Source organism: Mustela putorius, unplaced genomic scaffold (assembly GCF_011764305.1).
Source record: "Mustela putorius furo isolate JIRA1106 unplaced genomic scaffold, ASM1176430v1.1 tig00000695_pilon_pilon_pilon, whole genome shotgun sequence".
Taxonomy (NCBI): Eukaryota; Metazoa; Chordata; class Mammalia; order Carnivora; family Mustelidae; genus Mustela; species Mustela putorius.
This window is the reverse complement of record NW_025421447.1, coordinates 3,203,887-3,231,719: the sequence shown is the minus strand read 5'-3', so window position 1 is coordinate 3,231,719 and position 27,833 is coordinate 3,203,887. Positions and strand designations below refer to the sequence as shown.

Genomic DNA, 27,833 nt, shown 5'->3' with positions numbered 1-27,833 from the left:
TTTGTCAGAGAGAGAGAGGGAGAGCGAGCACAGGCAGACAGAACGGCAGGCAGAGGCAGAGGGAGAAGCAGGCTCCCCTCCGAGCAAGGAGTTGGATGTGTGGGACTCGATCCCAGGATGCTGGGATCATGACCTAAGCCGAAGGCAGCTGCTTAACCAACTGAGCCACCCAGGCGTCCCTTTAAAAAACTTTTTATACTGATTCTAAAATTCACATAGGGGGTCCCTGGATGGCTCAGTTGGTTAAGGGTCTGTCTTCAGCTCAGGTCTTAATCCCAGTGTCCTAGGATTGAGCCCCACGTCTGGCTCTCTGCTCAGCCAGGAGTCTGCTTCTCCGTCTCCTTCTGCTCTTTCCCTTGCTTGTTCTCATTCTCTCTCTCTCAAATAAATAAAATTCATATAGAAGAGTCTGTGTCTAGGAGTAGCCAAGACTGTTGATAAACAGCAAGTCAAATAATAAACCTTGATACTTTAATTATAACTATAAAAGAATGTGAAAGCAGTATAAGGACAGATTTGAGGAAAAGAGAAAACCCAGAAAGGGACCCATATATATGAGACCTTTGTAAATGATAGAAGTTGCATTACAAATCATTGGAGGAAAGATAAACTCTTCAGTAAGTGAGTCTGGGACATATGCTTTCCATCCAGAAAAAATGCACCTGCTAAATGTTTTTCTATACATATCCACAGGTGTATTCCAAATGAATTACCTTAGTGTATAAAACAAAACTTTTTTTTTTAAAGATTTTATTTATTTATTTGAGCGAGAGACAGTGAGAGAGAGCATGAGAGGGGAGAAGGTCAGAGGGAGAAGCAGACTCCCCATGGAGCTGGGAGCTGCATGTGGAACTTGATACTGGGATTCCAGGATCATAACTTGAGCCGAAGGCAGTTGCTTAACCAGCTGAGCCACCTAGGCACCCTAAAACAAAACTTCCAAAATGTTAGAACCAAATATTTTTATGACTGTAAGGATTAAAAGATCTTTTAGAGGGCACCTGCGTGGCTCAGCTGGTTGAGCATCTGACTCTTGATTTCAGCTCAAGTCATGATCTCACAGTTGTGAGATCGAGCCCCAAGTCAGGCTCCATGATCAGTGTGGAGCCAGCTTAAGATTCTCTCTCTCGGGGCGCCTGGGTGGCTCAGTGGGTTAAGCCACTGCCTTCGGCTCAGGTCATGATCTCAGGGTCCTGGGATCGAGTCCCGCATCGGGCTCTCTGCTCAGCGGGGAGCCTGCTTCCCTCTCTCTCTCTCTCTCTCTCTCTCTCTGCCTGCCTCTCCATCTACTTGTGATTTCTCTGTGTCAAATAAATAAATAAAATCTTTAATAAATAAATAAATAAATAAAAATTTAAAAAAAAATTCTCTCTCTCCCTCCCTGTCTTCCCCTTCCTGCCCTCCCTCTCTTAAAAAAAAAGGTCATGGGGCAGGGAGCTCCAGCAGAGAAACAAAGAAAGTACCTTAGAATTTAATGACATCAAAATTAGATTTGCGCATTGTAGAAGACACCTTAAAATTAAAGACAAGTAACACACCAGGGAAGATATTTGTTATAGGCAAGTAAAAAAGAAAAGTTGTATAAATGGGGATCATTTAGGAGACACAGAATAGGAAGTTTTTGGAGATAAAATCTATCCAATTTGAGCTCCAAGGTTTTTAAAGCGTTGACTATTTCCTTAAGTTGACCTGTTATTTAGTCTTCCATTCAGTTAGCAAATACTTACTAAGAACCTATAAGACATAGCACACGACATCCCAGGAATAAGATCTCTCTTTTTTTTAACATTTTATTTATTTATTTGACAGAGAGAGGTCACAGGTAGGCAGAGAAGCAGGCAGAGAGGGGGGAAGCAGGCTCCCCGTTGAGCAGAGAGCCCGAGGTGGGGCTGGATCCCAGGACCCTGAGATCATGACCTGAGCCAAAGGCAGAGGCTCAACCACTGAGCAACCCAAGCGCCCCAGAAATAAGATCTTGATAAAGAAAACATATTCCCCTGAGTGAGGCACAAGAGTATGCTGTTTAGCTCTGTTTGTTTTAACTGTGATACATGGGCACGACCTCCTTTACTCTTCATCAGCTTTATGCTTTGAAATAATTGTTAATACCCTGCTATTTTAAATGTAGGAGTAGGGGATGCTAGAGAAGGAAACATTTGTTGAATATCTTAGCACTTCTTACAAGGTCAACCAATTGTTTGTTACATATAAGTCAACAACAAAGTTTATAATTAATTTTTTATGTTATATGTGGCAGAATTATACATTCTGTAGAATTGATATTGTGATCAGTAATGGCTAAAATTGAGACCTAGAATAACAAGGTAAGTAAAACTGCTATTCTGGATTTTATTTTAATTTTATTTTCAGAAAATACCTAATATGAGAGATGGTTGAATTGTATCAAACCAAACAGAAAGTTCTGTTTTTGTATAAATAAGAAATCTGTTAAGAATTTTAGAGCTAACAAAATTATGTAATGAAATCATTTTTACAAATGAAGCAATCTAGGGGAACTTGGCTGGCTCAGTTGGTAGAGCTTATGACTCTTGATCTTGGGTTAGAGTTTGAGCCCCATCATGGGTATGGAGATTACTTAAGAAATAAAATCCTAAAAAAAAAACCAGCAACACAAAAACAAATGAAGAAACCTGGCCCCCAAAAGACTCTTACTGAAACAGAACTAAAACCTATAGGTTTCTTTCTCCATCTAGAGCTACTTTTACTGTATTATGCCCTAGTCTTAATTATATGTTCTCTTAGCAGTTGTTTTTCCAGCACATTTTACTTGAGGACTCACAGCAAATAATTTAGTTTGACAATAACAAAATCCAGTTGTCATTTATTCAGTTACTATTTAGTGACCACCTTGTAGGTACCAAAGAAACAATAGTAAATAAGTTATCTCTGCTGTGAAGAAGCTCTACAGTCTAGTTGGAAAGAAAGACCATCACAGATATTTTGATTTGACTTCTGGCCAGATGGCGGATGATCAATTCCAAAGGGTTGGGGTTTTTTGTTGTTGTTGTTTGTTAGTTTTAAGATTTGTATTTATTTGAGAAAGAACATGAGAGCGTGCGAGCTGGTGGAGGGGGTGCAGTTAGGGCAGAGGGAGAGAGAGAAGCAGACTCCACTCTCAGCAGGGAGCCTGATGCTCGATCCCAGGACCCTGGGGTCATGACCTGAACCAGGTCAGATGCTTAACCCTAGCCACCCAGATGCCCCCAAAAGGTCATTTTTAAATAAAACGGTTATATTCTTGACCAAATAAAAACTGCACCAGCAACAATGGACATATTAGAAATTCAGAGCTGACATTAACCAGTATGCCTATGTCAGTAGTACCATGTGGTCTGGCAGTTAGACTGGGACTCTGGAAAAAAGGGGTGGTTTTGAGTCATAAGCACCCCCTGGCTTCTGATACAAATTTTCTCTCTAAGAGTACATTTCCTATCTAGACCACCAGGAATCCCATAGATTAAATAAATATGTTTACAATCCAAAAATCACCAGACATTTTGGAAGACAAACCACCATGAAGGAGGATCAGCAGATTTAGATCCCCTCCCCACAGTGAGCTTCAGATATTAGAATTATCAGGCAGAATATATAAAATAACTATACAAAAAACGTTAAAGATGAATGAAATGAAATGAACTATGAATAAGGTACTTGAACAGATTTTAAAAAGAGCCAACAGGAATTGTAGAAAGAAAAAAGAGTAAGCTAGAAATTACTTGTGAAGAAATTAGAATGCAGCAATTAGAAGGAGGTGGGAAAAAAAAGATCAGAATGAGAGACCTAATTAACATCAAATTAGCTTCCAGGAGGAGAGAACATTTGAGTTCTTCTGAGGAGGTAATAGCTGAGAGCTCTCTGAAAGATGAAAAACATGAATCTGCAGCTACCACAACCACAACATATACTAAGCAGGATAATTAAAAAGAAAATCACACCTAGTCATTGTAATAAAATTATCAAACCTAACCAGAAAATAGCAAGTGTTGGGATGGGGGGAACTTCTGTTTCTGGTAAGAATGTAAAATGGTACAACAGCTATGGAAAAAAAATTGATAGTTCCTCAAAAACTTAGAATTTCTGTATGATTTAGCAGTTCTGCTTCTAAGTATATACTCCCCGGAAATGAAAGCAGGGACTCAAAGAAGTATTTGTACACCAGTGTTCAAAACAGCATTATTCACAATAGCCAAAAGGTAGAAGCAAACTAAGTATCAATTTTCAAAGGACTGGATATGCAAAGTGTATATACAAAGTATATACATAAAATGGAATATTATTTAACCTTAAAAAGAATTCTGGCTTATGCTATACAACACAGATAAACTTTGAACACATTATGCTAAGTGAAATAAGCTAGTCACAAAAGGGCAAGTGTCTTGATTCCACTTAGACAAACGACAATAATTTACAGACAGAAAGTACAGTGGTGGTTGTAGGGGGAAAGGGAAGATGATGTTTAATGGCTATAGAGTTTGAGTTTTGCAAGGTTAAGAGAGTTGTGGAGATTGATTGTACAACAGTGTGAATGTGTATATCCATAGAGATAGAAAGTAGATGAAAGTCAGGAACTGGGGGAGGCAGTAGTGGTGAGTTAATTATTTAATGGGTAAGAGTTTCTGTTTAGGACAATGACAAATTTTGGAAATTGTTGGTGGTGGTTGTACAACATTGTGAATATAATTAATGCCACTGAGTTGAGCATTTAAAAAATGGTTAAAATGGGGATGCCTGGGTGGCTCAGTTGGTTAAGCAGCTGCCTTCTGCTCAGGTCATGATCCCAGCATCCTGGGATTGAGTTCCACATCGGGCTCCTTGCTCGGCAGGGAGCCTGCTTCTCTCTCTGATTCTGCCTGCCACTCTGTCTGCCTGTGCTCGCTCTCACTCGTTCTCTCTCTCTCACAAATAAATAAAAAATCTTAAAATAAAAAATAAAAAATGGTTAAAATGGCAAGTTTTATTTTACTACAGTAAAAAATAAAGAGCAGTGCCAAAGAGAGAAGACAGAAAGATCCCATACATAAGACTACAATTAGATTGACAACATACTTCTCAGTTACAACTATGGAAGCCAGATGGCAGTTTTGAGTGGTATGTAGGAGCATTTATAGAAGTAGCTGTTAATACAGATTTGCATACAAAGCAAAACTACTTTGCAGAACCATTCAAGGAGCACTTGAGTGGCTCATTTAGTTAAGTGTCTGCCCCTGGTTCCCAGGGTCCCAGGATTGAGCCCTGCGTTGGGCTCCTGGCTCAGTGGGGAGTCTGCTTCTCCCACTCCCTCTCTCTGTGTGTGCTCACTCCCTCCCTCTCTCTCTCTCTCTCTCTCACACACAAATAAATAAATCTTAAAGAAAAAAAAAAAAAAGAGGGACATCTGGGTGTCTCAGTCAGTTACACATCTTCCTTCCGCTCAGGTCATGATCCCTCAGGGTCATGAGTCTGCATGCTCACTCTCTCTTACTCTCTTTCTCAAATAAATAAATTTTAAAAAAGGAAAAAAAAATCTGTTTAGATTAGAGGTTGATTTTACATTCTATACCCAGTAGATTTCTCTTTAAAGATTTTATTTATTTATTTGACAGAGACACAGTGAGAGGGGAACACAAGTAGGGGAAATGAGAAAGGGAGAAGCAGGCTTTTCGCCCGGCAGGGAGCCTACTGCAAGGCTCCATGACCTGAGCCTGACCCAAAGGCAGACACTTAACAACCAGGTGCCCCATCCAGTAGATTTTAAATGAATTATGCAACCAAATTTTTTAAATTTTAATCATTAAAAGATAAAAGAAAATGTTATAATTTTTTAAGCCTCTGGTAGCCTTCCTATACTTAAAAAGTGGCTGTAGAGAGCAATTTGCTTTTAATAAGGCTACATTTTAAAGTTACATGTTTTAAAATGTAACTTAAAAATGCAAGTGCAAAGTGGGGAAAGATTTATAATGTTGGTGAAATAATATTTAACATATAGAGCTTACATACATATAATTATTTAGTCCATAGATAAGCACTAAAATGCTAGTGAGTAGATAGGCACAGCTGACAAGAGAAAGTACTGCCTTATTCCATTTATCAGGCTTAATGCTGTTAAAGATGGGCTGATAGCCAGAGATTGTGTATATGCTGATGGGATGCAGTATGAAGTATATAGTATCGTTTATTCAATATTTGTTCCCCAAAATTTGAACATGTATATAATCCAACTAATTTTTATCTAGAGGAAATTCAGGCTTTAGTGGAGCAAATAAGTAAAGCTGGAGAATGTGGCATGTTCTGCTCGGCAGACAACCAAATTACTGAGGACTATTTAATATAATTGCTCTAGATTAAAAGAGATTTAAGAGACATAACCAAATGCAGTGTGTTGACCTTCCTTGGATCCCAGTTTAAACAAATCAACTATAATTGATATTTTTGGAACATTTTAAGGAAATTTTAATGTGTTAAATATACTTCAATTAAAAATAATAATAAAGTGTGTCAACTGTACTTCAATTTAGAAAAATTAAAATCCCAGGATCGAGCCCTGGGTCATGCTCCCTGCTCAGCCTGGAGTCTGCTTCTCCTTCTCCCTCTGTCCCTTCCCTCAGCTCATACTCTGTCTTGAGTGCACTCTCTGTCTCTCCCAATTGAGTAAAATCTTTAAAAAAAAAAAGAAAAAAGATTTCATTTTATTTAACTTCCTTTACCTTATGAGATGTCAGCTGTATCAATGAACACACTGACTAACCCTCATAACTTCATATACATCAGAAAGCTCAGTATGCTGTCATAGCCTCATATATGTCATTGATAAAAAGTATTGAATAGGGGCGCTTGGGTGGCTGAGTGGGTAAAATCTCTGCCTTCGGCTCAGGTCATGATCCCAAGGTCCTGGGATCGAGCCCTGCATCGGGCTCTCTGCTTAGCAGGGAGCCTACTTCTCCCTCTCTCTCTGCCTGCCTGCCTCTCTGCCTACTTGTGATCTCTGTCTGTCAAATAAGTAAATAAAATATTTTTAAAAATAATAAAGTCTTTTTTAAAAAAGTATTGAATAAGAATGTTTAAGATTTTTAGAGATTTTATTTACATTATTTGAGAGAGAGCACTTTTGCACACATGTGTGCACAAGCTGGGGAGGGGCAGAGGAAGAGCATCTCAAGCAGACGCCATGCTAATCCCAACACAGGGCTCCATCTCACAATCCTGAGATCATGACCTAAGCTGAAACCAAGAGTTGGATGCTTAACTGACTGAGTCACCCAGGCACCTCAGAATATTTAAGATTTTAATGTGTTAACTATACTTCAGTTAAAATAATAGTAAAGTGTTTCAAATGCATTTCAATTTTTTAAAATTTAAAGAATTTTAAAGAGGTGTCTGGGTGGCTTAGTCGGTAAAGTGTCTACCTTCAGCTTAGGTCATGATCCTTTAGTCTTGGGATTGAGCCACACATTGGGCTCCTTGCTCGGTAGGGAGCCAGCTTCTCCCTCTCCTGCTGCTTCCCTGCTTGTGCTTCCTCTTGCTCTCCTGATTTTCTGTCAAATAAATAAGTAAAATCTTAAAAAAAAATTTTTTAAGTAGCATTTAAGGTTTCAGTCATATTAAAAGAAAAAAAATTTTAGTCCTATTAGACACTGTAGAAAAAAATGTCTTGAACATCAGAAGACATTTGGAAAATAATTTTTTTTACTTTATTTTCAGATTTCTAGTTTGAGATATAAATTAACATTTTTATATGTCTGTGTCACTTTTTCTTTGTCTTCAGGGATCCATCTGTCTCTAAGTCTATAGAACGAATCTTCAAAATCTGGGAAGATAGAAATGTATACCCAGAAGAAATGATTATGGCATTGAGAGAAGCTTTGAGTAAGTGTGTTTTTTCTCCTAAAAGAAAAAACTGAGTCCTTGAGTCTTTAAAATTAGAGATATTTTATAGATCTGGTCCTCTTGCTTAATAATGAAAAATAAAGTCCTGAATTGAGTCCTATTTATTTAAAATTAAATACTTTTAAAAGTCTGGGTTAAAAATCTGAATTTTAAGGTTGTAAAAATCTGAATTAAAATTTAAATAGAATTGGTTTGGAGAGGGTTGGATTTTTTCATATTGACTAGAGAAAGTCAAGCATATTAAGTGATAATGGCTATCTGATTATTTTCCTGCCTTTGGTTTTTTTTTTTTTTTTTTGTATGTTTAATAATTAACTGCCCTATCCTCTTACAGTTGGATAATTTTTTAATGGGGTTTCAGTTTCTACTAAATTATTTGATATTAAGCATATGTTGGGATTCTTTAGTCTTTATTTTGATTTAGATTTGCAGTTAGTTGTGTACCTGTTTTTTAAAAGTTATTTATTTCTTATGTATTAGATGCATGCAGTTGAGTCATTAAATGAAAGTTGGTGATGATATCTGATACCATGACCATTATTTGACTAGAAATTTGCTTTAAAAACAGCATCTTCTAAGAAGCCGTTAAATTCTTCATTTGAATGTGTTAACTGGTATTTTTAAGCTTCTTTCCTTGTTCTTAAAATCGATAATTTTATTGATTATCGAAATCATGTTTATTTGACAGCTTCTTAGATCTGGTGGGTGTTTTTATTTTTTTATAAAAATGAAAGAGAAAGAGAGAAAAAAACAACACACAGTCTCGGATTGCCTTTTTTCAATGCTACAACTTTGACACTGAAGTGGACAGACAGAACAGCTTCCCATAATGCCAGATTGCAAAAACTGAAATGTTTTCCAGGTACCACTTTCAAAACTCAGAAGCAGCTGAAAGAAAATCTGAACAAACAACCGAATAAGCAGTGGAAGAAATCACAAAGTAAGGAACAAAATCTCAACTAATATAAAATTACCTCCTCTTTTTGGAGCAGAAGAAAATGTAGACCATTTGACATCGTACCTGGCATAAACCATGGGGAAGCCTGTGTTTTCCGGGCCTGGGAGTCACCCAGTGACTTAAACTAAACAAGCCATCCTGGAGTTACTTCTTTAAAAAAACAAAAACAAAACCAAACAAAAAAACCCTACTTTTAAACAAAGGAAATGCAGAAAAAGGGTTTAAATGAGTGAAGATTCAAGAGTAGTTGGGGGAGTGAAAGAAGAAAAAAAAAATGCTTGATAGTGCCCAGGCTAACTCTTAGGTTGAAAGATATAAGAAATCAGAGGCAGCTGACATTAAACAACAGAGCTGAAGAGGAGACTAGGCATTAAGAAGCATTTCTTTGGGAGCCATGAAATACTTCGATTTGGGGATGCACTCTGCCAGATTAGACATGGGCCTCAAATCCTGGCCAGAAGCTCATTCTCTTAACAGGAGCTCCTTTTATGTTTATCATGTTTACCCAGCATGAGATCAAGGGAGTGGTATACTGCATGTGATAGGCTGCTATGGGCCAAACTCAGGAATGTTGAGAAAGACTTGAAGGTGTGGAGGGAACAAGGTAGAAGACAGTAAGAATTGGGAGGTAAAACAAGATACTTGGGATGGTTTTACTCCAGCAAGCCTGTGATATCCATCATGATTAAGGGAGTCCTCTGACATCCTTTTGGTCATAAGTTGCTTGCGTAGGAACAGCAAGAGTCATCATTTCAGCCAAAGTTGAACCACAGTGGTAATGTACTTAGAACTTTTCCTCCCTCTTTTTGCTGTGAATTGAGTCAGCAGAAAAAGAAATCCAGAGCTAAATCATAGGAATAGAGTTGATGTTTATCAGTAATTTTCTTCAGCCAGTGCTCAGGATTAATTGGATGTCCTACTTCTGAACACTCTTAAGTTGAGGTATTGAGATCCTCTTAAACTCAAACAAAAAAGGTATTCCATGTATCTCAGTATCTCTAAATCAGTAATTCTAGGACTTTATGACTTAAAGGGTCTGTTGGAGGTAAGTAGGTTAGACCTATCTAAATAGTATATTTTTATATTGGCCACACTTGGGAGTGTTTAAATTTCATATTCCAGGAATATTTGTTCTAAGAATTATATTATTCTTTGAATGTGCATATTTGACATATGTTCAAAGTGTAAACCCTTAACTATAATGCTGAAAAATTGCCTGAATGTTAATTGACTTTTTGTGTCTCTATTCTTAATGACCTTTTGTTTAATTCAACAGCATCCACGAATCCAAAAGCTGCTCTCAAGTCTAAGATAGTTGCAGAATTTCGAGTAAGTTCTAGATAGAATAAGTTTAATATGCCAAAGCTTTATTCACCCCTTTTGCTACAGTTCTCCATATATAGTCCAGTAAGATTTATTTTTATTATTTTTTATTTTAAGATTTTATTTATTTTTATTTATATATATATACACATATATATATATTTATTTATTTATTTATTCAGTTGTATATAAATTATATTTTGAACAAATTTAAACGGTTCTAAAAGAATCCAGGTTGGGATCAGATTACTTGGAGTTTTATATGTTCCCCTAATGGGAGAATTAACCTTCTTCCAGAATATCTATTACCAGCCAAGTTCCGTATTGAAACCTACCCCCCAACAAGGGGTTCATTCTACTGTGAAGCTCTACTAAATTAGAATTTGCTTACTGTTAACGTAATAAGATTATATTCATCTAATTAAAATTTAAAGAATAAGTGGACCTTTGTCTTAGTATTAACCTATATGTTTAATTAGCTTTGACTAAATAAGGAAAGGACATTTTAAAGTATGTAACTAAAAGTACAGTTTTGGCATAAAAATTGATAGTTATATCCCCGATTATAAAGAATTGCAAAGGGTTTCTTTCTTATTAGTGTTATTAGATTTTAGACATGTTTTATGTTAATGGGGGAAGGGAGAGTAAGTGAATGATTTCATAAATAAAATGTGACTCTGGTCTATGTTCAGTCTCAGGCCCTCATTGAAGAGCTGTTGCTGTACAAGCGCTCAGAAGATCAGATAGAATTGAAGGAAAAACAGCTGTCAACCATGAGGGTGGATGTGTGCAGCACAGAAACTCTGAAATGTTTAAAAGGTAATACTTCTTTTTAAATAGAGTAACTCAGATTTTCTTCCCAGGTCCGTCATTTTTAAGTCATCAGACTGGCTTCATGAAGAGAACCTTAGGTTTTATTTATATTTATTTATTTTTAAATATTTTATTTATGTATTTGACAGAGAGAGAGTGAGAGACAGCAAGAGACGGAATACAAAAAAAAAAAAGAGAGAGAGACGGAATACAAACAGGGGCATTGGGAGAGGGAGAAGCAGGCTTCCCACCAAGCAGGGACACTGACATGGGGCCTGATCTCAAGACCCTGGGATCACAACCTGAGCTGAAGGCAGACACTTAATGACTGAACCACCCAGGCACCCCATGAAATTTATATGCATGAAATCACCACTTGGAAGACCAGAAGTGCCACAACTGCTTTCTAAAACCTAAGGTTCTCTGGGGCGCTTTTGGCTCAGGTCATGATCCCAGGGTGCTGGGATCAAGCCCCACATGGGGCTCCCCGCTTGGTGGGAAGCCTGCTTCTCCCTCTCCCACTCCGCCTGCTTGTGTTCCCTCTCTCGCTGTGTCTGTCTGTCTCTCTGTCAAGTAAATAAATAAAATCTTAGGAAAAAAGTTTCGTAAGTAAATTCTTGTCTTTCACATTGCATATCTTAAACTTACACAGTGTTATATGTTGATTGTATCTCAATGAAGGAGGAAAAAAAAATTAAAAATCTAAAATGTAATTAAAACAAATTCTGTCCTTTTCCTCATTTCTAGTGCTTTCTTGATATATTGGGATATATATAGACAATGTATTTCACATGTGTGATAATGTGGTTTAGGTATGTTCTTTAATAAGGTCACTGTAATGCCCCATAAAATCTAGTTAGTTGCTCTCTTTTCCTTAGATTATAAATTAAAAATAATAATTATGTTAATAAATTGTTAGAATGTAAATCTCATGAAGGTAGAAATTATCCTTATTTGTTTATTGTTGTATCCTAGCACCTAGAGCAATGCCTGCTACATAATAGGCATTTGATAAATATTTTTGAAATCATGAATAAATGGCAATCAGCTATTCATTTGGGCACCTGCTTTGTTCTTGCACTGTACTTTAAATTTAACCATTGTTACCTAATTTAATCCTCACAACAACCCAGCTTATTAAAAACCTGCATTTTGGGGCGTCTGTGTGGCTCAGTGGGTTAAAGCCTCTGCCTTCAGCTCGGGTCATGATCTCAGGGTCCTGGAATCAAACCCTGCATCGGGCTCTCTGCTCAGCAGAGAGCCTGCTTTCCCCTCTCTCTCTGCTTGCCTCTCTGCCTACTTGTGATCTCTGTCTGTCAAATAAATAAATAGAATCTTTAAAAAAAAATAAAAATAAAACAAATAAAAACCTGCATTTTGTACATGAGAAATTGAGACTTCATAAGGAGATGAGTAGCTTACCAAGCAAGTTACACAGCTGATAAAAATTTTAGCAAAGCCAAAATTTGTACCCATATCTGAAGCTGTATTCCAGTAGTCACTGGGAAAGATGTATACTTAGAAGAGTAAGTAACAGGATGCCTGGGTGGCTCAGTTGGCTGGACGACTGCCTTCGGCTCAGGTCATGATCCCAGAGTCCCGGGATCGAGTCCCGCATCAGGCTCCCAGCTCCACGGGCAGTCTACTTCTCCCTCTGACCTTCTCCTCACTCATGCTCTCTCTCACTGTCTCTCTCTCAAGTAAATAAATAAAATATTAAAAAAAAAAAAAAAAAGAGTAAGTAACAGTTTGTAACATCACAGATGCTGAAGAAAACAATTCATGGTTTGTACTCTTATCAGGGATCTTCTTCAGATAAGAAAGAAGAATTTTTCATATGATACATACAGAGGTCAATGTACTTTTCTGAACCTCCATTTTCTCACATTCTGTAGTGAATCTAAGTGAACAAAATTGAGCCTCATCATGTTACTTCTAATTAGCAGCTCAGCATCCAGTTTGTGAAGAGAAGCAATCAACAGAGTTTCTTTTAGTTGAACTTTCTTTTGTTTACTTTAATTATAGGTGTCCTCATGATACACTCTTGACTACATTCTAGTACATTCACATGAATCTGTTTTGTGGATTTTGTGACTTGGGAGACTCTCCTTTAAGGTGATACTGAGACTAAGGCAGCAAGAACAGTTTCACAGATTATGTAAAAGGGGTTTTCCTCAAAAGATTTGAATTTTTTATATTTTCTGTTTTATCCTAAATTGAGTAATTCTGTTATTTTAGATAAGACAGGTGGAAAGAAGTTCTCCAAAGAATTTGAAGAGGCAAGTTCCAAACTGGAGGAATTTGTGAATGGATTAGATAAGCAGGTGAAAAATGGGCCCTCACTAACAGAAGCACTGGAAAATGCTGGAATTTTCTATGAAGCACAGTACAAAGAAGTGAAAGTGGTGGCCAATGTAAGTAATAATTAAAGCTGTCTTATATTGATTGCTTACTGTAAATCAGTGATTGTTTATATGAGTTCTCTAACTCTATGAGGGTAAACATTATTATCTCCAGTGCATGGATGAAGAAATTAGTTTTGAAGAAGGTCAGTAGCCTTGTATAAGTTAATAGAGCCAGCAAGTGGAGGAGTCTAAATTAAGACCTGGCTTTTTTTGACACTAAAGCTCACAGATAACCCTGACCATTAAGCTTCACTAAAGCTTTATGTCTTAGCATTTCAAAGGGCATGTGCCTAGTTACTGTTACAGGATTTAAAAAGTATTAAAAAATACTTTATTATTTTACCAGAAAACTAGATGGAAACATTCTGTTATGAAAATTCTATTCCTAGTGGCCTCTGAAAGAAACTGCCTGTGTTATACTGAAGTTTTTATATTTTTATTTATTTGTTTATTTTTATAGAGGAGAAACTGGGTCGGGGGGCAGGGGAAGAAAAAGAGAGAGAGAGAGAATCTTAAGCAGGACACTTATGTGACTGAGCTGCCCAGGTGCCTTGAAAATTTTTTTTTTAATAGCTTTAATCTCTGTGTATAGTCATAAAAGTAGATGACAGTAGATTCTACCAGTCCCACTTCCTAGACGCAATCCCTTTTAACTCATTCTTTTTTTTTTTCTGGCTTTTGCCTTCCATGTTTTCTGAATAATATGCTTATATTGTTCCTTCTTCTTTTTTTTTTTTTTTTTTTTTTAAGATTTTACTTATTTATTTGACAGACAGAGATCACAAGTAGGCAGAGGGAGAGGAAGGGAAGCAGGCTCCCTGCTGAGCAGAGAGCCCAATGCAGGGCTTGATCCCAGGACCCTGAGATCATGACCTGAGCCGAAGGCAGCAGCTTAACCCACCGAGCCACCCAGGCGCCCATATTGTTCCTTCTTGATTTATCCTATTTAAAAAATATCTACTAACTTCTTGGTATGACATATGAGGATTTAACTCACACTCCACTCCCTTTCTCCTTCTTCCAAAGCATTATTTAACTGTTTTAAATCTGTTGATCATCTTCATACATGGTAGTACTGTATTCAATATTTTTTGACCACTAACTCTAGACTCTTCACTATGTAGAATGAGGTTATTAATATCCCTCTCCTTTCCCATTAGTTCTCATTTATCCCTTCAGTTTCCCATCTTCAGTAAACTGTACTTTCACTTTGTCAAGGTGGAGAATATTTATATTCTACTCTGTAATCAATTAAATGTTACTTCCTTGCTCTAAAAGTTGAAAGTTAATAAACAAAGATTATAGTAAAGCTCTGTAAACATTGTTCACCATGTGATCCTAGTAGGTATGGTAATATTAGAGACTTTTTGTTTTTTTCCTAAAATTTTTTTGGATTGTTTGCTTTCTCATAGCCTTTTTTTTTTTTTACTTTGTAAATTCTCTATCATGTTGAATATCTGAAATCACATTTTCCCCAGAAACCTCCCTAGCTGAACTTTCAATCTCCTGCTCCAGTTTGAAATGTCTGGATCTCATTCTAGGACTACCTTTTACTGGTACTCTGAATTGAGCACTCTGTTTTACAGATTTCTTTATCTTCTTTTTTTGGTTTTCTCTCATGTTTTGGTGGAATATATCCTTGGTTAATTTCCAAAAATAGGGGGCTTATGAGAGGTGAATTTTCTGAGTCCTTAGATCTCAAAATATCTTTATACTGTTTTCACATTTACTTTCATAGTTTGTCTTGTTGAAAATCATTTTCCCTTACAGCTTAAAAGGCAATACTTCTTGTCTTTAGTGTTTTTGAGATGAAGTCTTTGCAAGATCATTTGTAGGAACTTTTTTTTTTCTGCCTGGGAGCCTTTATAGACTTCATCCATAATGTCCTGTAATTTTTACAATGATGTATCAACAGATGAGGTTTTATTTTTCATTCCTTATGGGTTACTTGGAGGGCTCTTTCAGTCTGAAGATTGGTGTTCTTCAGTTGTGGAATAATTTCTTTCTCTCGTATTTTCTCCTATTTTCTCAATCTTGATCTTTTTGTTCTGCTTTCTGAAAGATCTTGAGTTTTTTTTCTCTCTAGTTTTCTTGGTCTTTCTCTTATGAAAAGGCTTTCATCAAAAATCAGTTGGTATCTCTGTCCATTCATATTTAGGAATGAGGTATGAAAAAATTGAGACATTCCTGGTACGTAGATAGGGATTATTTACTCTCGGGTTTGGTAAAGTCTGTGTAGGTGAGGAACTGGCTGTTCAGGGCAGGAGGAGTGCTAAGTGTTAGAAGGCTGGAGTCTTTTCCAAAATATTTTAACTTTTTAGAGAAGTCATATTTTTTTGCCCAAGGAATAGTACCTTAGCTACCAAGTATGGAGATTGCAAGGCAGGTGGTGTTGAGTGTTTGCTAGTCACACTTTTAATTAATTATATTGATTTTAAACCCTCTACTCACTCTTCTACCCTTCTGTAGTCATCATGCCCTAGATTAAAACTGCTCAGGGATTCTGTAAGTCAGATCAGCGATCAACTCCTTTCCAAGATACTTCTCCCCTTCTGCATAGCCCTAACCTCATTTTTTTCCCCACTGCCTTATCCCTTTTTTTTTTTTTTTAAAGATTTTATTTATTTATTTGACAGAGAGAGATCACAAGTAGGCAGAGAGGCAGGCAGAGAGAGAGAGGAGGAAGCAGGCTCCCTGCTGAGCAGAGAGCCCAATGCGGGACTCGATCCCAGGACCCTGAGATCATGACCTGAGCGGAAGGCAGCGGCTTAACCCACTGAGCCACCCAGGGGCCCTGCCTTATCCCTTCTTTAGTACTCTTTTATTCTTTTTTTGTCTTCTAAATTTTGTAGAAATGTTTTTTCCAGGTATACTTCTGGTTAATTGTTTATACCTTTGTTTGTTTGTTGTTGTTGTTAACTATTCACTTTATAGGAGTCCCTGGAGGGAGAGACAGTGAATAGGAGTGGTCGGCTCACCATTTTGACCCAAAGGACCATTTAATAATTTTTTTATACTGACCTGTGATCTTATGTAAGAAATCATTTAGTCTACTTTAGAGGATCTTCAACAAATGGCTGGGAGAGGTTTATTCAGCAAGCATTTGTTGAGTACACATAATTGAAGTTCCATATGACGCGTGCTATAATAGAGGATGCTATGTGAATGGATTGAATAGGTGCTTTAGTTAATTTTGGAGTGGGGATGGAAGAGAAAAATCTCTCAAAGGACCTAAACTCTGAAATTGCAGTAATTAGCTAAATGAAAAGCCCATATTCTCTGAAGAGCATAGTTGAAAGCATGCAAACATGAGTATGGCAAAATTGGTGGACCTGAAAATAATTTCTCATTGCTGGGCATGTATGTGGAAGGTGGTAAATAGAACTGGAGTGTTACTTAGGAACAAGGAGCTGGAAGGTGTGTGTTCGCTAGAATTGGTCTTGGAATTTTACCCTGAAAGCAGTGGGAAGCAGTTGTAGGATTTTAATTTTGCTAATGATATGATCAGGTTTGCATTTTAGAATCAGGGGAACAGGATGGAGAATGGGTGGGTGGCTTAGTCAGCTAAGGGTCCGCTTTCAGCCCAGGTATGAACCCAGGGTCCTAGGATTAAGTCCTGTATCAGGCTTCCTGCTCATTGGGGAGCCTGGTTCTCCCTCTCCCTCTGCCTGGGACTCTCTCCTCCTGCTTGTGTGCTCACTCGCTCTCTGTCTCTCTGTGTCAAATAACTAAATAAAATTAAAAAAAAAATTTTTTTCTTTTATTACCTAAAAAGTGTCAATCTGTCTGGCTTCCCTTATAATGAGAAGTTAACTGTGCCTAGATGTATTCTTTGTAGTTACCCTGCTTGGGGGTTCACTGAGCATTTTGGATCTATGGTCTGGTATCTTTAATTAATTTTGGGAAATATTTACCATTATCTTTTAAAATATTTCTTCTCTTCCTCTCTCTCTTCTCCTTTGAGGATTTTAGTTACATATCCCATGTGGTCTTAGATTTCTGCTGTTTTATTCATTCTTTTTTCCCTTTGGACTAATTTTTGGCTAATTTATACTTACTAATCTTCAAGTTCAAATAATTCTTTCTTCTGCTGAGCTGGTGTGCTTGTAGTTACACAACAATGTGTCTAATCTTCTTCATATCTGGTTTGGGGTTTGTAGAACTTTTTGAATCAATGATGTATTAGTTTACTGGGGCTGCTGTAACAAAGTTTCTCAGACTGGGTGGTTTAAACATTAATTTGTTGTCTCCCTCATAATTCTAGAAGTCAGAAGTCTGAGATCAAATTGATAGCATGGTTGACTTTTTTAAAGATTTTATTTATTTGAGAAAGAGAGAGAGGACATGCATGAGTTGGGGGAGGGGCAGAGGGAGAGAGACAAGCAGATTTCCTGCTGAGCTAGGAGCTCAATGTGGGGCTCAGTCCCAGGACCTCAAGACTATGACTGAGCTGAAGTCAGATAACTAACTGACTGAGCCTCCCAGGCATCCCTGCATGCTTTATTCTTTCTGAGGGTTGTGAGGGAAGGTTCTGTTTCTTGCTTCATAGTTTGACTTGTGGTGGCCATTTTCAATATCTCCACATTGTCTTTTCTCTGTGTGTGTCTGTGTCCAGATTTCCCCTTTCTCTAAGGATACCAGTCATTTTGGCCCTAATGACCTCATTTTAACTTGATTACCTCTGTAAAACCTTGTCACATTCTGAGGTATATAGGGTTAGGACTTGGACCTATGACTCTGCAGGGTCACACCCATAACAAATTGCTTGATGTTTTTCACAAATTTTGGAAATTTTTCAACTGTTACCTGTTTGGGTTTTATTTCTTTTCCATTCTCTCTCCTCTCCTGGAACTCTATAAAATCTATCAGATCTCATCACTAAGTTCCTTTTTATGTTCCTTTTTGTATTTTCCATCCTTTTTTCTCTCAGTGCTTCCTTCTAGATATTTTCTATTAACCATTCTTCTAATTCATTAATTCTCTCTTCTGCTGAACCTTATCTGTTGTTAAACCCACCAATTTAATTTGCTTATTTTTCAGTTCTAGAATCACTATTTGATTTTTTTCCCCCCTCCCTTCCCCTGATTTCTTTTTACAAAGAATTTGATTTTCTGGTAAAAAAGTCTGTTGATCTTTTTTCTTCATCTTTTCCTGTCTTTCAGCTTTTCATTCTTTTTAAAATTTTGACACAATCTTAAACACCCTAAGTACATTATGAAGACATTTTTTTTCCTGAATCATTTGAAAATAAATTGGTGATGTCCTATCACCCCCAAATATTTTCATATGTGTTTTTCTGCCAGACTATTATATTCTCCTTCACAACCATAAAGTATAGCCATTTAATAAAAAAATAATTCATACATTTATGTACTATTATTATATATAATACTTAAACCCTATTCCGATTGACCAGTTTCTATAGCAGAAGATTCTGTCTGGAATAACAGGTTTCATTTATTGCATTTCTCTTGATTTTCCTTGGATCTAAAACAATTCCTCAGTCTTTTCCTTGATTTTCATGTTTTAAATATGTTTAAAGATTATAAGTCAAAATATTTTGTTCAGTGTCCCCCAGTTTGGATTTATGTGATGATTTTTGTGATCAGATTTAGGTTATGTGTCTTTAGTAAGGTTATCACAGAATTGATTGTATTCTTCTCTTTCCATTTTTTCATTTATCACACAAGTTTGATGTCTTCCACTACCTGTTCTGTTCCTTTTGATATCTTATAGATGTAGTATCTTCCAGCCTTGTCCATTGAAAAGTTTTCACTTGGTAATTACTATGGATTGAATTGTGTATCCCAAAAAGATGTTGGAGTCCTAGTTCCTGGTACACATGAATGTGGCCTTACTTGGAAATAGGGTCTTTGCAGATGTAATCAGATTAAGCTGAGGTCATTAGGGTGAGTCTTATACAATATAACTTATGTCATTATAAGAAGAGGGAAATTTGGATACAGACAGACACAGGGAGAACATCATGTGACAACCAAAACAGATATTTTATTGATATGGCTACAAGCCAAGGAACACAAAGGGTTGATGGCTACCACCAAAGTGAGGAAAAGGCAAAGAAGGATAGCCCTGCTGACACCTTGATTTTAGACTTCTAGCCACCACAATTAGGAGATAATACATTTCTGTTGTTTTAAGCATCCCAAGTTGTGGTACTTTATTACCACAACCCTAAGAAGGTAATAGAGTAATTAGTAAGTGTTTTGCGGGGAGGTTTTTTGAAACATTGTGAATAACTTATTTATCATAAAACTTTCAATTTATTCATTTATTTAAATAAGTATGGACCCATAGAGTCTTTTTATTCTATGTTTTAATTAATTACTACCAGTAATTATTGTGATGCTCAAATTTTCCCAGATTTGGCAAGTGGGATTTCTTTTAGGCTGCTTTCTGTGTTCTTTTACAAATCCCTATGATTTTCGGAGCATTTTGTTACTTCTGGAATAAGGTGTTCCATCTCATCTTGCACTGTTCTGCCTGGCCCTTGAGTCAGTCATTTCTCCAAGTAGCTTGAGTTCCTTTTAGTGAAAAATCATTTAGAAACCATCCGAATGGGACACTTGGGTGGCTAAGTCAATTAAATGTCTGCCTTCGGCTCAGGTCATGATCTCAGGGTCCTGGGATAAAGCCCCACACCAGGCTCCCTGCTCAGTGGGAAGCCCTGCTTCTCCTTCTGCCTCTTCCCCATTTGTGCTCTCTCTTGCTGTCTCTCTCTCTCTATCAAAGAAATAAAGTTTTAAAAAGAAAAAAAAGAAACCATCTGAGTATTAGGTATACTCATTGATGTCAGGATATCACAGCTGCTAAACCATATCAGTGTACAGAGCTAGGAAATAGATGTATGTTTACATACTTATCCGGTCTGTACACACACATACATCTATATTAATTTCTTTTTTTTTAAGATTTTATTTATTTGTTTTATTTATTTATTTATCATGACCTGAGTCGAAGGCAGAGGCTTAACCCATTGAACCCCTCAAGCGCCCCATATTAATTTCTTTATCTGTCTGTATGTTCTCTCCAATCCTAATCCAACACCACAGTATTCATTCTAGTTTTCTCCGTTTTCCTGTTTGTAATTGCTTTTTTTTACAGTGCAAAACCTTGTCCCCCTTATTTTCAATGCAGTCACTTACTTGATCAGTCCCTGTGTGGAGGGGAACCTGGGTGGATCAGTCGGTTAAGCATCTGCCTTCCGCTCAGGTCATGATCTCAGGGTTCTGGGATCAAGCCCTGCATTGGGCTCCCTCCTCAGTAGGGAGTGTGCTTCTCCCTCTCCCTCCATCTCTCCCCTCTGCTCATGCTCCCATACTCTCTCTCTCTCTCAAATAAATAAATAAAATATTTAAAAAAAAAAAAGATCCTCTGTGTAGGCAGATAACCATCACATCCATCCTTCCTTACCCACCTCTGGGCTTTCTCATATCTCACTTCAGCATCCCATGCAATGCCTTCCTCATATTTTCCTCAACCCATTTTGGCTCTGTCATCTTACTCTAGGCTACCAAGTCTTTATTTTTAGCTTCATCTAATGGATATTATACCAAAGTGTTTGTGAAGGGATTTTTCTCTATTTTCTTGAACATGTGAAACATAACTGTTTGGGTTTTGTCAGATAATTCCAATACTGGCTTCACTTGTTATAAGTCTGTTTCTAACAAATTTTTTTTTTAAGATTCTATTTATTTATTTGACAGAGAGAGAGAGATCACAAGTAGGCAGAGAGGCAGGCAAAGAGAGAGAGGGGAAGCAGGCTCCCCACTGAGCAGAGAGCCCGATGCGGAGCTCGATCCCAGGACCCTGAGATCATGACCTGAGCTGAAAACAGAGGCTTAACCCATTGAGCCACCCAGGTGCCCCTATAAGTCTGTTTCTAATGTCTTTTTTCTTTTAGGTCAGTTGGTCCTATTTCTTGGCATGCTGGCTAATTTTTGTACTGTCAACATTGTGTATGAAAGTGTTTATAGAGTCTCTGGATGATTTCTCTTCTTACAGACAGAATAAACCCTTTTCCTTGCTAGGGTTTGCAGATATTTTGAGAGCTGATAAATATGTTAATCAGAGGTTAAACTGAACTGACTTGGGCTGAATTGCTGTTTGGGCATGACTCTGTCTCTCTCTGGTTCTTCCCAGCTTCCAGGGCATAGAGCTTTCCCCCTGAGAGGCTGGAGTGATCTCTAGGGCCCTCTTCCCCCTGAATGATTTGAAGTCTAATCCTTGTCTCCTTAACACCTAAGCCTGTGTTAAACTACTCTTTTCAGAAGCTTCCTGCTTGGCTTCTTAATTCCCTCTTCTTCAGAATTCAGGAAATATCTTGAAGAGCTAAAATAACATGTGGCTGAGCCTATTTCACCAGAATCTTGGCCTTTCGAATCTCTAATTCAGAATGTCTAATCCAACAAGACTGTTAAAAAGCTGTGCTTTTTGTGTAGTAGTGGCCCTCTGCCTTGTCCTTTTACCTGAATTATCAAATTCTTACTTGGCTCTCCCAAGTCAGCAGAATCCTGAGAAAAAAGGCAACTGCAGAATGTCAGCTTAGCTTTCTTTCCTTATGGTTTCCCCCTGGTGTAGGACTTGCCTCTTAAGTTTCGGTTGCCTCAGCACTCCTACCACACTGAAACGTGTGCATGAGTGCGTGTGTGTTCAAGTATGTATGTGTATATATCTGGGTTTCCTAGTTGTTCTTGGTGGGAGCATTGTTCTACTGCAAGCTACTCAGGTATATCCAGAAGGAAAAGCTCAACTCTAGTATATTCTTTTCTGTCCCATTCCTTTTTTAAAGTGTTTCTTGTTTGACCACCCAAACACCCAAAATGATTTAGCAATCTAATGATCCAAGACTCTTAACCAAAAGAAAAAAAACATACCGTTTTAAGGCATGAACATTAAGATCAGATCAATAGGATTTAAGCTGAGTGATGAAGGCTAGCATCAGCAATGGCATGTCATATTGATTATGTGTACCCTTGATGTGACATGATGATAATAGTGCTTTACATCCATGGTCTTCCTCCCAAACACCTTTAACCCCAGTCTGATCATGAGAAAAACATCAGGCAAATCTCAGATTTGAGGGACAGTCTATAAAATACCTGACTGGTACCATCAAAGTCATGAAAAACAAGGAAAATCTAACCACCTCACAAATAAAGAGGGGCCTAAGAAGACATGACTGTTAAATGTACTGTGGTTGGGGTGCTTGGGTGGCTCAGTGTGTTAAAGCCTCTGCCTTTGGCTTGGGTAATGACCCCGGGGTCCTGGGATCGAGCCCCACATCAGGCTCTCTGCTCAGCAGGGAGCCTGCTTCCCTTCCTCTCTCTCTCTGCCTGCCTCTCTGCCTACTTGTGATCTCTGCCTATCAAATAGATAAATAAAATCTTTTTTTAAATAAATAAATAAATAAATGTACTGTGGTTTTTCCCACATGGGATCCTGGAATAAAAAAAGGACATTAGAGGGCGCCTGGGTGGCTCAGTGGGTTAAGCTGCTGCCTTCGGCTCAGGTCATGATCTCAGAGTCCTGGGATCGAGTCCCGCATCGGGCTCTCTGCTGAGCAGAGAGCCTGCTTCCCTCTCTCTCTCTCTGCCTGCCTCTCCATCTACTTGTGATTTCTCTCTGTCAAATAAATAAATAAAATCTTTAAAAAAAAAAAAAAAAAAAAAAAAAGGACATTAGATAAAAACTGAAGAAGTCTGCCTTAAGTATGTGGACTTCGGTTAATAATAATTATCAAAATTTGCCATTAATTGTGACAAATGTATCATACTAATGTTTGATGTTAATAAAAGGGATAATTGGGAACTCTGTATAATCTTCACAGTAATTTTTTATACCTAAAACTGTTCTAAAATCAAGTTTATTTCTTAAAGAAATCCATACTATTTGACTTCATATGCTAAACTTTATTTATGGATTTCGTTTTTGTCTGTCTTCTTAGTCATTGTCATATCTCCAGTACCTAGAAGATTGACCAGCACATTTAAGCCCTCAGTAAATATTGGGTCAGTTAGATTGGTAGAAGAGAGCAAAAGAGGATTAAGTACAGATAACTTGGGCAACTGCATGGATGGTAATATTCATTTAGGGAGTATAAAAAGCAGAGATTGGAAACTGTTCCAGGCTTGATGGGTGATTTTTTTATTGTTGTTGTCTTGTACCAGGGATGTATTTAATAATAATGAGGGAATCTTGTCAAAGTCAAAATGGTAACATCTTGTTCCTTTTCTCAGAGGAATAACTCTTCTTTTCCTCTTTTAGGCATATAAAACCTTCGCTAATCGAGTGAACAATTTAAAGAAAAAGCTGGATCAATTGAAGTCAACCCTTCCTGATCCTGAAGAATCACCAGTCCCTTCCCCAAGCATGGATGCTCCTTCTCCAACTGGTTCTGAGTCTCCTTTTCAGGGAATGGGAGGTGAGGAATCCCAATCACCAGCCATGGAGAGTGAGAAATCTGCCACACCTGAGCCTGTGACAGATAATCGTGATGTAGAAGACATGGAACTCTCAGATGTGGAAGATGATGGGTCAAAAATCATTGGTATGTCTTTATGGGGTTAATAGGCAACTTATTCCTTACCTATTTTGCTTTCCCACCAATGAATCTATCACAGGCTGGTATTAAAAGATAGCTTAATCCTTATAAGATTAGAACAGCAATGTATTATTATCCTGGTTCAGGATTTGGTAAGCCATATGGGCTAAGAATCATCCCTTAAGATTTGGTCCATTCAGCGAGGTAGCCACTAGCTACATGTGACTATTGAGCATTTGAAATGCGGCTTTTCCAACTTGAGAAGTGCTCTACTTAAAAAATACACAATGGATTCTAGAAACTTAATACCCACAAAACATAAAAATATCTCAGTTATTTTTGTATTTATAACATATTGAAATAAAAATATTTGGGAAATAGTGAGATAAAATACATAATTTTATCCGTTTCTACTTTTTTGAATGTGGCCACTAGAAAATTTAAATTTATGCATGTGGCTTAAGTTGCATTTCTGTTGAACAGCGCTGTTCTAGAGGGAGGGGCACTTACACTGGAGTACCTTACATCTGTCACTCTTGACTTTCAAGATTCCAAAGCCACACTTTGTTAACTATGCTTTCAAAATTAACTTGGCAGCCCCTGGCTGGCTCAGTGGGTAGAACATGTGGCTCTTGATCTCAGAGTCGGGAGTTTGTGTCCCACATTGGGTGTAGAAATTACATACATATATAAATACATACATACACATGTACATACACAAATACACAAATTGAACCTGGATCAATGCATTGTTTCTGTGACACCCCCAGCTTTTAGAATTATTCTTCTTAGGCAGTTGGCCTTCTGTTGAATTTAATGCATTCTTCATACATATATGAAGTATATAGTACATAGCCTTTAAAGTATTAGAAGGAATATATTGTAAAGCCCATTTATTGCAGTTTCATGTTAGTGTCTACAGTTGTATCCACCAGTTAGGCCAATTTTAGGAAGTCAAAGAAAAAATACAGGAAAGTATGTACAAAGTTTCTATGTCTTAGAAAGCTTTCAGGTTAATGGAAAGGAAAAGACAGGGATAATTCATAACTATAAATATCATGACTGAAAGAACATAAATATGTACCAAATAATGAAATTATCCCAGAAATGTACAAATTTAATACACAAATACTAAAAAAAATGCAAAGAAATCTTTGAAAAGACAAAAAATGAATTTGGGAAATTTATTTTAAGCAGGCATTGAAGGTCAGAAGGAACATAAAGAGTACGACTTGCTTAAAAATCATAAAGTGAATGATTTTTCTCTAAAGCTTAGTGCTTTATACCCCCAGATCAGGAACTATTAGGACATGTTTCATACCGGAAGCAGAGTGTGGAAAGCAGTAATGCAGTATCACCTCTTTTCTTTAAACAGTAGAGGACAGGAAGGAAAAGCCTGTGGAGAAGTCAACTGTATCTACTTCTATGTCCACAAAGCCAACAGAAAGTACCTCAAAGGCCTCTTCCTGTACCCCAGTGCCTGTTACCATAACAGCAACCCCACCTCTTCCAAAGCCTGTGAATACTTCTCTTCTGTCCCCTTCTCCAACATTGGCTTTGCCAAACCTGGCTAATGTGGATCTGGCAAAGATCAGTTCTATCCTTAGCAGCCTAACATCAGTCATGAAGAATACTGGTAAGTAAGCCCTATAAGAGAATAAAAAGCTTATTTTCGTCTTTCTAATTGAGCCATCAGTCTGGTTTTTTGTTTTTTGTTTTTTTTCTTAAATTAAAAGTAATTTTTTCCTTAAGATTTTATTTATTCATTTGACAGAGAGAGAGAGAGAGCACAAGCAGGGGCAGCAGCAGGCAGAGGGAGCAGCAGGCAGAGGAAGAGGGAGAAGCATGTTCCCCACTGAGGAGGGAGCCCGATTCGGGGCTTGATCCCAGAACCCTGGTATCACGACCTGAGCGAAAGGCAGACACTTAATGACTGAGCCACCCAGGTGCCCCTAAAAGTAAATCTTTTAAATCAAAAAAACAAAAACAACAACAAAAAAAAAACAGTACATGGTCATTATAGAAAAATTAGAAAATAAGAGAATAAAATAAGTATCTCCAGTCCTGCCACCCCAAAGGACACCACTTGTGTCTAACCTTAATATGTGTGTATTTGTGTGTTTGAGAGAATGTTTTGGTAGATTAAATATTTATAATAATTTTTCTTTCAGTAATTGAAGGATATTTATACTTTGCTATATGTATAAAGGATTGGTTTATCTAAGCCTTTATTGCTAGGCATCTGGTATATTTCCAGTTTTTCACTATTATAAAGAACAATGAACAACTTTTTTTTTTTTTTTAAAGATTTTATTTATTTTATTTGACAGACAGAGATCACAAGTAGGCAAAGAGGCAGGCAGAGAGAGAGGGAGGAGGAAGCAGGCTCCCTGCTGAGCAGAGAGCCCGATGCGGGGCTCGATCCCAGGACCCTGAGATCATGACCTGAGCTGAAGGCAGAGGCTTTAACCCACTGAGCCACCCAGGTGCCCCGAACAATGAACAACTTTGATGCTAAACTGGATGCACAGCCCTTCCAAAATGATTGAGTATATAGGGCTTTTTTTTTTCTCTTCATGGAAATTTAATGAAAATATACAAAAGTAGAGCATCTGCATGTATTCACCACTCATCCTCAACAGTAGAAACACATGGCCAGTCTTGTTTCTGCTGTGTCTTACCCAATCTTAATTGTTTTGAAGAAAATCCCAATTATTTAATTTCTTTATAAAAACTTAAATATATTTTTCTAAAAGATAAAACCAGGGGCACCTGGGTGGCTCAGTGGGTTAAGCCTCTGCCTTCGGCTTGGGTCATGATCTCAGGGTCCTGGGATCGAGTCCCGCATTGGGCTCTCTGCTCAGTGGGGAGCCTGCTTCCCTCTCTCTCTCTCTGCCTGCCTCTCCGTCTACTTGTAATTTCTGTCAAATAAATAAATAAAATCTTAAAAAAAAAAAAAGATAAAACCAAATAAAATAAATATGTAGGTTTTTAGTCTTTTCATGTTAAAACTAAAATGATTACCAAAATGTACTACTTGATGTACCAAGCACATGAAAGTTCCCATTGTTCCTCAACCTGTACAACACTATTTTGTCTTATTTTAATACATTGTCAAATTCAGCCTTAAAAAGTCATTTTTAGGCCCTTTTTTAAGGGTCACCTGAGAGGGTCAGTTGTTAAGCACCTGCCTTTGGTTCAGGTCATGATTCCAGGATCCTGGGATTGAGCCCCACATTGGGCTCCTTGCTCCGCAGGAAGTCTCCTTCTCCCTCTCCCATTCGCCTTGCTTGTCAGTAGAGCATGCATCTCTCTTTCTCTTTTTTTAATGTGTAATCTCTATACCCAGTGTGGGGCTCAAACCCACAACCCTGAGATCAAGAGTTATATGCTCCACAGACCCAGCCAGCCAGGTGTCCCAAACATGCAGCTCTTTTTTTTTTTTTAAGACTTTCATTTATTTATTTGTCAGAGAAAGAGAGCACAAACAGCTGGAGGGGCCTGCAGAGGGAGAAGCAGGCTCCCTTATGGGCAAGGAGGTGGGACTCAATCCCAGCACCCTGGAATCTTGACCTGAGCTGAAGGCAGATGCTTAACTGACTGAGCCACCCAGACGTCCCATCATGCAACTCTTGATCTCACGGTTGTGAGTTCAAGCCCCATATTGGGTGTAGAGATTACTTGAAAAAAACAAACAAAAAGGCACCTGGTTGACTCAGTTGAGCATCTGACTCTTGATTTGGATCAGGTCAGGATCTCCGGGTTGTAAGATAGGGCCCCATATTGGGCTCCCTGCTGGGTGTGAAGCCTGTTTAAGATTCTCTCCACCTCCCTCTGCCTCTCTTGCCCCCAACTCTCTCCCCACCCCCCCAAAAAAGTTACTTGTTTT

The 27,833-nt window shown here is 37.8% G+C and overlaps 1 protein-coding gene across 6 annotated transcripts in view; it reads left to right on the top strand.

Annotated features, from left to right (window-relative positions):
• Window positions 1–27,833, top strand: part of RPRD2 (regulation of nuclear pre-mRNA domain containing 2) — a 100,665-nt gene that overhangs the window by 61,324 nt on the left and 11,508 nt on the right. For 3 of the 6 annotated variants that reach the window (XM_004776802.2, XM_045083128.1, XM_045083129.1), the window contains exons 3-9: window positions 7,763–7,863; window positions 8,747–8,824; window positions 10,119–10,171; window positions 10,858–10,984; window positions 13,217–13,392; window positions 23,668–23,950; window positions 25,320–25,580. In XM_004776802.2, the coding sequence (XP_004776859.1) occupies window positions 7,763–7,863; window positions 8,747–8,824; window positions 10,119–10,171; window positions 10,858–10,984; window positions 13,217–13,392; window positions 23,668–23,950; window positions 25,320–25,580 (1,079 nt within the window). The remainder of the gene's footprint in view (window positions 1–7,762; window positions 7,864–8,746; window positions 8,825–10,118; window positions 10,172–10,857; window positions 10,985–13,216; window positions 13,393–23,667; window positions 23,951–25,319; window positions 25,581–27,833) is intronic. The other 3 variants (XM_004776803.2, XM_013047965.2, XM_045083130.1) reach the window with 1 other exon arrangement.